At 46.6% G+C, this 14,850-nt stretch overlaps 1 protein-coding gene across 5 annotated transcripts in view; it reads right to left on the reverse strand.

The window, feature by feature from the left end:
* The window catches only part of TSHZ2 (teashirt zinc finger homeobox 2), a 438,694-nt gene that overhangs the window by 171,958 nt on the left and 251,886 nt on the right, over positions 1–14,850 (reverse strand). For 3 of the 5 annotated variants that reach the window (XM_066387468.1, XM_066387466.1, XM_066387465.1), the window contains one exon: positions 3,556–6,629. In XM_066387468.1, the coding sequence (XP_066243565.1) occupies positions 3,562–6,629 (3,068 nt within the window). In that variant the 3' untranslated portion in view covers positions 3,556–3,561. Of the gene's footprint in view, positions 1–1,637; positions 6,630–14,850 lie in introns of those variants that run through there. The other 2 variants (XM_066387467.1, XM_066387463.1) reach the window with 2 other exon arrangements.

Here is a 14,850-nt window from a genome sequence, read left to right on the forward strand (position 1 = left end):
GGGAAGAAGGGATTAGGAAGTACAAACTGCCAGCTCTAAAAACAGTCATGGGGATGTAAGCGCAGCCTAGGGAACAGTCAGTGACAGTGTAGTAACATTGTGTGGTGTCAGGTTGGGACCAGACTTACTGGGGTGGTTACTTTTAAGTTATATTTAACATAGTGTCTGATCACTATGTTGTACACCTGAAATTAATATAACATCATACGTCAACCGTATTTGCAAAAAATTAGACCGGCCCATTTGCTCTTCCAGACTGCCACATAATCCGTGCTATTATGGTCGGCAGATCTAGCAAATAAAAATATAGAATGCCCACTTACATTTATTTGAATCAGTAATTTTTTAAAAGCATAAATATGGTCACTGTAATATTTGGGATAGACTTATACTAAAAACTTATTTAGCACTTATTTGAAATTCAAATTTAACTGGACACCTTGCACTTTATCTGGCAACCTCACATGCTGCTCCCCGTGAACATGGATTTCTATAGAATCATCCACCATCCACCAAGGTGGAAGGTATTGAACTAGAATTCATTCCTGCCACCAATTTCAAGGCTAAGTGTGCTGCTAAACTCATACCCTACATTACATGGTAATGACTATAATTTCAAGTCCTTCTGCATTTTAGGACTCATCGATTTGCCCTTTGTTTTATTTCTATTATTCAAGAGCATGTGATTTTTAAAGGTATGGACAAATACCTATTGAAATTTTTCCAGGTTACTTCTCCCCTAAAAAGGAGTGTACATTTTAATATTAGCTAATTATTGTTTCATGAGAAGTTGTATTTAATACGTGGCAGAGCATTTTGCAGGATTTAACATGCACCCGAGAAAGGAAAAAAATTCAGGTCAAAATTGGCATCTTATAGAGAAAGTAGATGCAGCAAAGCCCCCACATTGATCATGCTTTCTACAACGTCACGTCATTCGGCACAATTTGTGCTATCATGCACACCAGCTAAAATTAGAGTTCCAGATAACGGTGATCTCATTTTATGATCATTTAAAACTGGGTTTGCATAATTCTTAGCAGTGTGGGCAAAGTATTGCAGAAGTATTGTTCTAAAAGAGGACCCATGGGGGCAGGGATTCTCAAGGTGACTGAAGCATTAGAAAGCCACCTTTGTGGTGATGCGGGAACTCTTCTGGCAGATTGGAACATCTTGACCACATCACAAGCACGCCAAACGCCCGCACTGGTTTTATGCACACACAAAACACATACACTCCCATTGCTCTAAATGAGTCCCAATACTCAAACCTGTTTTTCTGCAGTCCTCCCTCAGAATCACAGAATCCTGGTGTTTGGAGCAGGATGGAGATTTGATTTTTTATAGTGATAACTTTGTCATATGGTGTTGCAAAGGTCCAAATCAGAAATATTTATTCCTGTACCAATGCAGAGAGATGAGAAAGAGACCTCTCCTAGCTGTGCATTTAACAGATTTGTAAGGACCTTTGTGTCGGCTTTCCTGAAATTACTGGTTCACCTTTGCTTCCCTACTACAGGTATGTATGCTGCAGATTTTGATTACGGCTTTTCCCTCCCCCCCCCCATTTACATATCACAATATTTTGGCAGTGATATTAATTTAAAAAAATGATTACAAACCTATCAGGTGGAAAATTGGTCTTTATTGTAGCACAAATAAACATTACCTATTCGTCCTCTTCCTCATGGTTTGAACCTACTGCTATGGGATTGGAAACATCTCTCTTCTCTTTGGATAGTCTGTGTATATTCACTGTTCTTTTTTTTTTTTTTTTTTTAAAGCATAATAGCAAGTTACATAAAATTTAAAATCTTATAGAGCAAATAAATAGATTTGCCAAGCCCCAAGCTCACGTGTAGATTCAATAGATGCATTTCAGCTTTTCTTTCAATAGTGTGAGCTGAACAAATCATGCTTGGAAAGCGAGAGATGAACCTGCCAGTAACACATTTTAATTATCATGATAAAACCATGCAAACACAACAATAGTCTTCATTTGAGCCTGGAGAACCATTAGAATTATGGGATGATGTCCCCCATTATCAGAAGCTCTTAGATCTTTCACCGCAAGTCCCAGATCAGACGTTTTAAGCCTTCTTTTCATTTTGACCATCCTCACACTCAGTCTCCCTCCCTGTGGGGCAGTGAACCCCAAACCAAGTTATATGAATACCTCTTTCCACCTGGACCCCTCCTGGTGCTCATACCTTTGTGGCTGGATCTGAAAGTCTCCTATTGAAAAACAAATAATCTGACCATAGGACAAACTACACAGTGAGGGCTTCTACCTTGTTATTCGCAGCTATTCGTATCTTATTGCGAATCAACCAAAAGAGCTAATATGTAACCTAGCAGCTGACATAAACTGGGCCAGTAAGTGCCAAAGCTTTAAGTCAGGTTGGGTCCTCACCTTGGGGTATGGTCCATGGTAAAGAACACCCTGAATATGTGTGAGGGTCTCTAGCACATGGGGGTGGAGGGGTACTGTGCTGGAGGGGAGAAAAAAGGTAGTCAAGAAAATACAAAATGAGAGAAAAGGGATTTGTTAAGACCCAGACTTGAAAACATTTAAAAATGGCCAGTGTGACTGGCCTGTCAAGGTATCTGACCTCGGTCTCTGTCCTCTTTCCTGGAGATGACAGTGGCAGTCTGGGCACTGGTGACTCTACAAGGCACAGAACTTCTATGATACCCAATGCAAATGGTCTCGAAGCTGTGAGACCCCACGTGCATTGGCAATGGGTGTGCAGAAAGTCACTTGTTTCTTTATTTAAGATAAAATCTCAAGGGCATGCACTGCACTATCTCAGCTAAAGGCGGACTCTGTTATTAGTCTATCCTACGGAAAACCAAAAGATGAGAGAGGAAAATAAGCCTCCTCTCTTCCCATCTCAGTGCCTGCAGAGAAGAATCTCTTCCCCCCGTCTGAGGACAGGGCAGGTGCTCTTTCACAGCACACCTGAGGGAGGGTGTGAACAGAGGGAAGGGGGTGGAAGGTGGCAATCGCTGACAGTAGCTGCCAAAAGCACTGATTACAAGTACTGATGATAAAGACTTGACACTACTCATAAGCTGATTAAGACATCTCTGCACAGTGGCTGCCCCCAGGAACTCTACAGTCCTTATTCTGGTGATGGCTTTTTTTTCTAAATTGCTTTATAAGTCATTAGCATTACTATGGAATGGGGAGGAGATGAAATGGGACCGTGAGAGAAGTTAGTACTGATTAATTAAAATGACGTGTGGCCTTGGCTGGACCTGGAAAGTTGGGCCTTGGGAAACTACAGGGATCACCTATCAGGAAGCGGGAATCTGGGAACTCAATCTCTCTAAACCCATTTCGTTCTATTGCCCAAGTCTGCACTGGAGAAACTGAGAGAACGGGTAGGACTTATTTCTCATGTTCTAGTCTTCGTAACGATAAGTCCTATTCCAGCATGGCTACTGGCCTCTCGGCACAGGGAGACGTTAGCTGCCTCTAAACAGACCCATCTCCCTTCCAGAAACTCCTCCCAAGGCCACGGTCACGACCACCTGGGAGCAAACCCGTACCTGCAGCTATTCTTCATCCACGTCTGTTACAAACTGAGAATGGTGTTCGGGTGACTTGCTGTGCGTTTTGCTTAGGTGGAGTTTTACTGCATGTTTGCTCACAAAAGTCCGAGAGCACAACTTACACTTGAATTTAGAGTCTGTGTCCTCTTCGCCAGCTATGGTTTCCGGAGACCTCTGAGCCGACGACACCCGGGAGACCTCTTGCTCCACCTTGCTCTGCTGTTCCACGGCCATGCGGGTCATGTCCTTCATTTGGAAACCCAGGTGAGATTCTAAGTGACTGATGTAGGTGGAAGGGGTTCTGAACTGGGAGGCACAGTCACTACAATAAAAGATAGGATGTCCTTTGTCCATGTTTTTCAGAAATTTTGTCCCGCCTGTTTTCCTAAGCTGGTACTTGACGTTGGCCAGCCAGTGGCTGATAGTGGTCATCGAGAGTCCCGTAAACTTTGAGATCTGCATGCGCTCCTGTGGGCCCAGGTCGGACAGCAGGTACTTGCCCTCTGACGTCTGGAAGAGGCTCGAGGCAAACTGGGCCTGCAGGATCAGAAGATGCTGAGGGTTCCAGTTGGACTGCCGGCCTTTCCTTTTATGCAAAGTCGAGACTTCGCTGGAGACGTCCTCAAAGCGCCTGACGTCCATTTCCAGCTTCATGGGGGGGACCCTGGAGGAAGTGGCGGGCTTTGGGGTGGTGGCTTTGGGGAGGACTTTGACCATGTCAGCGATGTCAGACAGAGCGTGCTTCTGAGGAGGGGACGTACAGGATTGTGCTTGCGAGGACTCGGCTTTCTTGCTTTTGGACTTGGTCAGGTCGATGGGCTGGTCGTTGTTCTCGAACAGGTAGCGCCTGGACACGCTGGCCGGTCTCGTGGTGGCAGGACTGAGCACCGGCTTGTCCAGGACGCTGAGGTTCGACTTGTGGAACATCGAGATTGTGCTTGAGCTCGGGCTGGAGCAGGAGGGGGCGCGCAGGGGCTCCGTGGCCTTGCCCAGGTGGTTGTTCAGGACGGACTGCAGCGCGCTGAGCGGGTTGACGCAGGGCAGGGCCGAGGCGTGGTTGGCCAGGGCACAGCCGTTGCTGAGGGAGGATGTTGGCTCCAAGGGCTGGGGTTTCTCCTTCTCACCACCCTCTTTCATCAGCTTGTCCTCCTCCTTCGGGGGACACGGCTCAGCCTTTTTGGATTCGGAAGGGGTTTCGTTGTTGGAGAAGGACTCCCCCTCGCTGTGGCTGAAAGAGGAAGCCTCCTCGTGGGGACTCTCTTTCCCACACTCCTTCACCGTGTCATCTCTGTCTTCTGGCTCCTTCTTCACTTGCGTGTACGGGGCCAGGTTTGTGGGCACCGACACCAGCGGCATTACCTTCCACTTTGGGGCGATCGGCCTTAACTTGTTGGCGAGATTGGGTCGAACCTGCAGTACCTGGGACCCCAGAGGCAAGGAAGGCTTGGTGCCCTCCGACAGCTGGTAGGCCGCGTGGATGCTGGGGTACGCGCTCCAGCTGGGAGCCCCATTCTGGGCCTTGTTGATGGCTGTGGTGACAGTATTTTCCAATGACTTTAAAATGTCCCCTCCACCCTTGGAGCCATCTTCCAAGTCCTCCTCCCTCAGATACTGGTACTTCATCGTCGGGTCTAGCGGCTTCTGGAGAGGGTCCTCGTAGTCCTCGCTTTTCACCGCTTTCTCCTCCTTGCTGCTCTCCTCCGTCTTGTCCTTCTTACTCTCCTTCTTCATCTCCGTCGTGGAGGCTGTGCAGTCGGCAGCGGGGTTACTCGATGGCTTGGGGGCCAGAGCGTCACTGTTCGGGGCGTCCGACAAAGACTGCATTTTCTCCACGGCGAGTGGGTCCAACACCAGCTGCTTCCCTTTCTTGGAGGCAGAGCTGGTGACCTTGAGGAAGTGGCCTGTGACCATCATGTGGGTGGTGAGCTGCTGCAAGGTGTCATGGGAGCTCCCGCACTCCATGCACTTCAGGATCTGGGACTTGCAGGCCTCGAACTGCCAGGTGTAACTGGCGCCGTTCTGGTAGCCGTAACGGTTATTGGAGGACAGCTGCAAGCTGGCGCTCTTCGGGGAGGAGAACGACTCTGCCAGCGACCCCGTGGTGGAGTCGGGGGAGCAGGGCCGATTGACGTCGAAGACGCGCTTCTTTGCCGGCGCAACCATTTTGGATGAAATGGTTGGTACTGGCTCCTTCAAAGGCACTTTTTGGTAATGTTTTGTTTTTATCATGTGGACACTCAGATCTTGGAGGGAATCAAAGGAGTCACCACAAAACATACATTTCAGAACCTTCTGGGCGTCCTCCTTGTCCATATCTTGGAAGGCCCGCTTGCGGGGCTTCGAGTAGCTCATGGGTCGGAGCTTGTCCTTCTTGCGGTTGTCATCTTGATAGTGGCCTGTTTCGTTCATGTGCACAGTCAACTCGACCAGGGTGTCGTAGGCAGCGCTGCACTGGCGGCACCGGAACCTGCTGGCCCCGGTGAAGACGGTGCCGCACATCTTACTGCTCTGCCGGTACAGCTGGACCGAGCTGAACAGGCTGGGCTTCGACACGGATCTGGAAGGCAAGTTCTGCTGCAGGCTTTTGGACAGAGCGTCTTGGTGCCAATCGAAATCAGTCTTGTTGCTGCCATTTCGGGTGTCACAATTCCGTCTGTCGCTGTTGGACAGCTTGAAGCCCAGACCCAGGCCCGACCAGTAGGAATCAGACAGGATGTTGGCGTAGACGGCCGTCATTTTGTCCATGCAATTGTGGGAGTCGCTTGGAAGCTTGGGGTGAGCGCTTGCTTTCTTGTCCAAGGCATCTCGACCACACACGCTCTTGATGTCTGAAATGGGGTCGCTGGCATCGCTCAGCAGAGACTCGTTCTCGGCGTCCTGATTGGACAGGTGGCTTCCTGGAGAGTTCTGGTAGCTGAAGCACCCTTTCTGCTCTGCACCCATGTCTAGCTCCTCGTCTGTCCCAGGGTCATTGCTGCTCTGAAGTTGAACCACTGACCCACTGTCTTCTTCCTCTTCCTCCTCTTCTTTTATCTCCTCCTCGTCCTTCAGCTGTTCCTCCTGGGCGTAGCCTGCAAGACAAGAAGAGGGGATGAAGTAACATTACCAGGTTACACGTTCTACCCCGATTTCCTTACTTGGACTAAGTGCTTTCATATCACACTCAAGAGCAATTCAATCTACACTTTTATGAATAGTAAACAATGAATATAGGAAAAAAAAAAAACCCAATGAAGTCTTCTGTGCTACTGAATACTGAATGCCCCTACTTTTTAGTTGGCAGGAGTCATGATTCTTTCCATATGCCTAGAAAGCCACATGAATAATTTTCATGTTTAAGGAATACCACTCTATTACTCCTATAGTGGGACAGCCATTAAATTCAGGTATATAACTTCAGGAAAGCTGAACTTAAAGTCAAATCCCATTAAAGACATATCTCTACAAAGAAGGATGCCAGCTCATAAGAAAACTAAGACTTGACCCTTGGCATCACCACGGTAAGATTTACCAAGACACCTCAGTATATGGGCATACAATCATCTTAATAAATCCTTTTTGAGTGTTTAGAGGGAATTTCGATGCATGGCCTTTATATATTTGATAGCTCATGTTTTGTTTTGTTCTTTTTTTCTGTAACATTTTTATTTGTAGAGCACTGCAGAGCAGGAGGAGAGATTATGGAGTCTTGAATAAGATCTTCCATTGATAGCCAAAAAATTACGTACGCTCAGCAAACATATAATGATTTAAAAACAATAGCAAGTGGTGTCAGAATGGGAGATTTGTTGACTATCGTAGTATTCTCAAACAGGTTTCTGAAGACCTATAGGGACAAGGCTGAAAATTCTCCCTCAATCTTGCATCTGTAATTTCAAATTTACTTTGATTTGCGGGGACCCGTCATCATGAGATGCCAATTATACATTTGATTTAGTCGATGCAAAATGCTATTGGGGTTGCATGCTTTCCCCTCTCTGAAAGGATTTAGGACCAGTAATTGCATAGGGAAAATGAAGGCATGAGAGAGCGGGTGCAAAAGGAATTAGATGGGCAAGTATTCATCAATGGCAATGAGGCATAGGGCTATTTATGCCCATGTGGTCATTTTCCTCACCTGGCCTTTTCAGGCCCATGTGGATAAAAGGCAACCAAAGAAGCACTGAAGCCAGGGCAGCTCGGCCTCAGATCTGCAAGACCAGCCTGACCTCGGTCAATGTTTTCCTTATGAGCGTCTCTGTCCCCCTCAGTGCAGGTGGGTACTTGGGAGAAACCTGAGGGCGGTGGTGTTATTTCCATTCACCGGGGAATTGAAAAGGGGCGATCATGCATGGGAGGTCAGTCCTGCAGGCAGGCGGAGGGTGAGGAGAGAAGGGGGTTGGCTGAGGATAGAGCAGCTGCGGCAGGAGCTCCAGGGGTGCCTGTTGATGAGGAGGCATCTGCCGTGAGTGATGCCCCTCTCCCAAGAACTATGCTAACCATGCTGCAAACACACGCTTTCACTTCGTCTACAACCTACGTGAAGTAGGAAGTATTTCCATTTCACAGATGGGGAAACTGAGGCTTCTGGGTTAAGAAATATGCTCAAGACCACACAGCCAGTGTCACAGAGTCAAGACATGAGCCCAGTCTATCTGATGAGTAACTCTGTGGTCTTAACCACTAGGTTTCACTCTCTTTCTATTACCAACTGAATGAATAGGAAGACATTGCAGAGGCCCCAAGGTTAAAAGCTAAGCTGTGGAATTGCAGTGAAATGTCACTAAATGCAGAACCACCTTGGAGGGGAGAATTCTGGGAATGCTGGAGACAGGAGCTCATGATTTCAAGGGCATGATGCCACAAAGTGAGATTAAAATGTAAAAATTTAGTTTAGCCACCAGTATCATAGCTGTGTCCGGTATTTTATTGCTATAAGTACTGTTTTTACCTTTCTTAGCAAGTTGACAAGTGGTTTTTTTTTTTTTTTTCATTAAACCGGTGTGCTGGTCTCTGGCTCCACAAATTAATTTGAAGAAACAAAAGCTACTCCCCATCTAGACAAGCAACCATTAATAAGTGGTCACTGCGTGCAAGAGAGCCCTGGTTTAAAGGAAGCTGAATGACTGAGCTGCACCACTCCCCTCGTCCTCACTGCATTTTCTTTTTCTTGGACTGATTTGTATGTTTGCACAAGGAGTCCTACTATTAAGTTCAAGGACAATGTCTGTTATGAAATTAATACATGAAACTGTCACAGAGGCAAGCAAAAACGCTTCAAAGAATCAGGCAAATTTTATCAACCGAGTGGGGTCGTGTTTGAGAATTAGAAGGGCTTTATTATTTATACTTTGGTACGACACACATTAGCTACACTACTGTTCCAGGCTGCGACGTACAGTCACCACACGTATAGGGAATGTAATCACAGCCACAAAGAAAAACGTGTGTACACCTGCACAAACACACACACACACACACACACACACACACACAGAAGTGAATACATTTAAGGGGAAAAGAAAGGGCTTTCTGTCATCATGACTTGTTAAGGGTGTTGTTCAGTTTTCTTCATTTCAATATTAGTTGTGACCTGACACTTAGTAGGAAGCTGGGAAGTAACTCAGGTTATTTTGCATGTGTCTTGATTAAAGATATATGCATGCACGCGCGCGCACACACACACACACACACACACACACACACACACTCTGCCCAACCAAAATGGTAATCTTTGTACGAGAAGAAAAGAAGTGTTCTTTTTCATTACTGACATTTGGAAGCTGAGCTTCCCGGACCAGCTCAACTTCACAATCTACTTTGTCCTTCTAAATGGATTCCCCAGAAGAAAAGTCGGAGACAGCAAACACCTCCCCCACAATACAGATAAAATTTTCTGCTTAATTAGGCATTGACATGTTTACTATAACCTTTACAGAAGAGTAACTCGTGCTGAGAGGCCCTTTTTGTCTGTTTTCTTCTGCAGAACAGACTAAATCTCATGCACCCGATAAGGAAACGCACTGAAAAGCCTCATAAAAAAAAAGTGCCAAAGCATCCGTCGAAGTCAGTGTATTCTAACAATGGCTGAGGGGTCCAAGGAGTCTCTAAAAACACATTTTAATATTATACATTTAAAACTGCTCACTTGACTTAAGTGATTTGGTTTGCCACCGGCAGCTGAGGCGAGAGGCAAGACAGCCCGAATGGGGGTGATCTGGGCGTATAATGAGTGTCTGTCTTTTTCTCTATCGGTGATTTGTTTAATAAGATAGCTTCATGTGTGAATCTTGGTGAAGTGGATGAGTGGCAAGTTTACTCCTACGAATACTTATTTAGCAAAAGAAGTCGATCACAATTACACCGAGACACAATGAGAAAGGACTGTTGTCTGTAGAACTTCCTCAATTCTGGGTAGAAGTTCAAACATCTTTCATCCCAACTAACATTTCTCACTTCGCCCCTTCCCACGGACCGACTGGCCACAGGGGGTTTCTCCATTCCCAGGACAGCTAACTCAGGAGCAAACCCCGAGAGCTCTGTGTGTAAATGACCGACACAAGAGATGCTTTCTGTTCCACTCCCGGCCCTCGGCTCTGACCGGTCCACCGTTACTGTTCACTTGGGTAGCTAAACGACTCCAGTCTGTTTCTCAGAGAACGGCTAGAATATTCTTTGTGAAAGGTACGAGGTGGCGACATTGCTCTGTTTCAACTCCTGCAATGTCTTTCTGCCGCACTTGGAATAGAATTCAAACCCCGAGCCTGGCGTACAAGAGCGTGCGGGCTTTGGCCTTGCCTCTCCCTGTGCCGCCGTAGTGCCTACCGCACAGCAGCCTACTCGCTCCTGTCCCACGGGCCAGTCCCGCACTTGACGGTGGCTCTTTGCGACTGCGGATGTCTCTGCCTGCAGTTCTTCCTCTGGGCCCTGCTACCGTTGCTTCTTTTTCATTAGCCAGGTTTCAGCTCAAATGGCCCCTATCCTGTGCAATCCTAGAGCATATCAGCCGACTTACTGCCATCTCTATAGCGCATAGCATACTCTGAGATCTTGGTTTTGATGGTCTCCTCCCCTAAAGTCAGAATGTCTGTGCCCACGAAGATGGAGACCTTGCTTCTCCCAGCCCTGAGGGCACACTGCAGCACGGGATGCAGTCCACAAACTATCTGAGTGAATGAGTGAATAGATCATGCAATGAAAGGGGATTATTCCAGTGGCAAACTCCGGCTCTCCCTCTCAGCTGTGTAACTGGCACCTGCGGCGGGTAAAGCCTCAACCCCAACACACATCAGGTGTGAATTACAACCACTCGGATCAGCTTCTCTCAATGATAAAGCTGGAATAATTGTCAATCATCTTTTCGGAACAACTCGGCCACCAACTTTCTTGTTGCTAGCTGTCCCTGGGCTGTGCATTTAGACTTCTGAGTGTGAAGACTACAAACAAGCAGTAAGACTGCATCAGAAAACACACTCTTAATGTGAGCAGACTTTGATGCAAAGCAGATTCGCACACGGGAACTTTGCAAGTACGGATTAATTCCGTCTGGGGGAAGGGCGTTAGCTGTTCCAGCATACACGCTACACAAATATCAGGGTGGTCTTCTCCTGAATTTTTGATTTAAAACAAGGAGAAATGCATTGGCGAAATGTATATGCTGCAAATTTTTAAATTTCAGAAACAAAGGCTTACATTTCAGAAATCACCTCTATCTCAAAGGTTAAGAAAACAAAGGAAAACAATGAAAAATTCGAATGATCACCTCAATCACTCCAAAAATGTCTCATCAGGATAATTTAAATAAAATTGTGCAAAATAATTCAGGGGTGGCGTGATGTTAGATATGAGATATTCTGCTAGGCACACATGTTTGTGTTTGCCTTGAAAATCCAGTATAAGGTGTTTACAGTCAAAACACTGACAGTTTTTAAAGTGGCAGTGAACAGGTATAACCGGCAAAGTGCATAAAGCTCAAGAAGGCTGATTTTCAAACACTAGGACCAGAATTCAACCAAGGCCTCATTTAAAAACATATCCGGTGGTGACAGGATCATTTTCGCCAGTCTACCCCACTAAATGACAGTTTAAAATCACAGGGAGATTCGCAGTGTGCAGGGCAGACGTAAATGAGGGGATCGCAAGGGTTTCTTGCCACGTACCCAGTAGGTACGCCAAATGATGACACGGAGGAAGGTCTCCCTGTCAGGAGTCTCTAGTGTTTTGGTGACTGTGGTCTAGAAATCTGTTAATACGTCTATTATTATTGGCACTAATTGGCACTCTTGTTGGCAGGCTGAGTAAAGAGATGGAGGATCTAGTTCCAGGAGGCTGAGCTGCTCTTCAGCGGTGGCCAGGCCCTGAGTGGGGCCCATTGGAGGGCCACGTTGAGGGGGACCTGTCGGCTCTGTGTTTCAGGAGGTGGTAAGGCTAGGGGATGTGGGGACCCCTGGCACCATCCCTGAGCACAGACATCGCTTTACAGAGACTCCAGATACACAAGCCAAGGCTCAGCCCCCCTGCAATCTGAAGAGAGATCGTCGAAGTTCATGCGCATTTCTAAACAGGAAAATTTTCCACTGGAAAAAACAAAATTCATGGCACACAGATTTTTATCCCTGCCATATCACATGTAACTCATTAATGTGAGTGTGATTTGCACACACAGGTGGAGGGAGGGGGGCTTATTCCCGCCTCAGTCTGAATGCAGGAACCAGATGAGCCCTTTGTCTAAAGGAATGCTGAAGATGCACTGGGCACAATGACAGGAGCCTTCTCCCGAGTCCGCAAATGCTGTGCAGAGACGGATGGAGAACTTCCTGAAAGCCACCAAGGACAACAACGTCTTTTTTATTATTTCCTGCAGACCATTCCGTTAATTGGAACATTTTGCATGTACAGTGGGTACATAACCGGAGGGGTCTGTAGGAAATAAAAGGTCCAATTACTTAATGTGCTCTTGTGGTGGGCACTTTCCTGGGCCATCGCCCCAGCTCTTTGGACTCTGCTATTTTCTAATCATGCTCTATTTCCACATCTTGGTCATCTGCAAAAAAGGACTAAGCTAGTTTAGGTGAGGGGATGTGAACACTCTGTCATGCCTTTGTGGTTTATCTGTTCATTTATTTAACCAAGAAATATTAGGCAGCTAGTACGTGCAAGGTAGTTTAGTCGCTTTTCATTGAGACTTCCATCTCAGCAGTTTTCCAAAGGTCAAGGAGGGTGGAGAGATAAGTTATAGGAAGAAGCTGGAAACGGGCGTTGGAGAGGAAAAGGCCATGCGTTATGGAGGAAGGCACGTAACTTCCATGGGCAGAGCTGGCCAGGTGGGGAGAAAGACAATCCTTAACGGCAACGTTAAATGGCACTGGCACTCAGCTAGAGAGACACAAGGCGGCTGTGGATAACGAAAAAGTTTGATCACATTGAAAAAGTACAGCTGCTACTCACGGTGGGGGAGGGGGCCGGTCTAGGGTCATCAGATATTTTGTCTGGACAAACCATGTGGATAAAATCAAATATGTCTCGGGCTCATCTATCTGCAAACCCTGAACCGAGGGAACCGGGAGGCAGAGCCTGAAGACTGGGCATGCTTTTCTAGTGCTTTCTCATATCAGCTCTTTGACTTTGGTTAGCATCTGTCAATCCCAATAGCAGGGACTAGCTCAAGGATGCCTACCTTGCAGGGCTGTGTCACGGCAAAGGAGGAAATGGAAGGGCAAGTCTGTGGTAACCCCTCACGACTCAAAGGGTGGTCCTTAGACCGGCAGCGGCAGCGTCACCTGGGAACTTGTGAGAAATGCAGAATCCTCAGCCCCACCCCAGGTCTGTGGACTACAAATCACGTAACTAGATCCGTGAGGGATGCATAAGCTCAAGGAAGTCGGAGGAGCCCTGCTGTACACGGCAAAACTGTCATTAGTAACAAGATATTTAGCCAATTGGCCTCTCCCTGCCTAGGTTTGTGTGAGTGTGCGGGTACCAGCTTTGTGAAAACAGAATTAGACTTTAAGAGTTCCAGCCCCTTTCTTCTCCAGGGATCAAAAGACAAAATGCCTGTGGCTTCGCTGTTGCTCCCAGATTGTACTGGGAGACACTGGGCAAGAGAGAAATAAAAGTCACAGGTTCAAGGGCTGATCAGTTCATGAACAGCTAGGATGGCCGACTGGCCTTGGTTCGAATCTGCCTGTTACTGCTGAAAGTTGCTGGAACTTTCAGAGGCTAAGATTCCTGATCCATTAAGTGAGCATGATAATAGTATTTACAGGATAACCACGAGGATCAAATAGGATTAAGCGTGTAAGATGTCAAGACTGTAGGACGACCTCCTGACTTCCTAGGCCTGTCACCCTGATTGTCACCTGAACCCTCAGCAGGCTGGAATTAGTTGACCTGGGCAGTCTTTGCTATCCTTAACTCTTGTTCCAAGCCAACCACTTTTCAGTGATATTTGCCCTTGAGACGAACCAGCTTTGTCTGTGCCATGCATAAGTACCGCGTTTCCTTAAGTCCAGGGTTTGTTATTCAAGATTAAATTATTCTCACAAGGAGCCTGTGGTATGTGTGCTGGGAACTTCCATAGAAATGATGTGCAAACATCGAATAGTGAGTTATTAGGTTACTCCCCATAATGATAAAGTCTGCAATGTTCAAGAAATAAAGTAACCCCCCCCCCCCTCCAAGGGAGAAGATCTTTGTTAGAGGCCTTGGGTGTTGCACCGAGAGAGATGACTAATGCTCAAAGCAGAAGGTCTCCTAGAAAAATGCTTTGTACTCAGCTGCCTAGACTTTCAGTCTGGCATGCATTATTATTGAGCAATATTCTGGTGACAATTTTAAAGAGTGGAGTGAGAAAATAAGCATGAAGAAGGTGAGAAGAGGGCCACATCATACGCTTGCTGGTAGTTCCAGTTTAGAAACCATTGCCCTTCTATTGTCCTCACCCTGAGACACATACGGCAGAAACGGGAGATAAAACAGTGTGAAATGCAATGGAGAAGGAGCTGCTCCCCAGGACAGAGACTCTCCAAGCAAAGGTACGAGCTTCAGTCTCTGAGTCCTCAACTGGGAGCAACAATTTTCAGCAAAATGTGCCACTGATTTTCTATACAGTCTCCCTGAATAGGGATATATAAACACACTCTCACATATACAGTTCTTTCAAGACTGGAAAGTTTGCAGGTTTGTTCCCCCCTTAGAAAAGGGACAGTGAATTATTGTCCAGAACAACCTTCATAAAGTGTCTGAAACCGATGCACCATTTATATTTTTTCAGACAGATATTCCCATTTTACTTGAAACAACATCATTAGCACA

The sequence above is a fragment of the Saccopteryx leptura genome, chromosome 5 (genome assembly GCF_036850995.1).
Source record: "Saccopteryx leptura isolate mSacLep1 chromosome 5, mSacLep1_pri_phased_curated, whole genome shotgun sequence".
Lineage (NCBI taxonomy): Eukaryota > Metazoa > Chordata > Mammalia > Chiroptera > Emballonuridae > Saccopteryx > Saccopteryx leptura.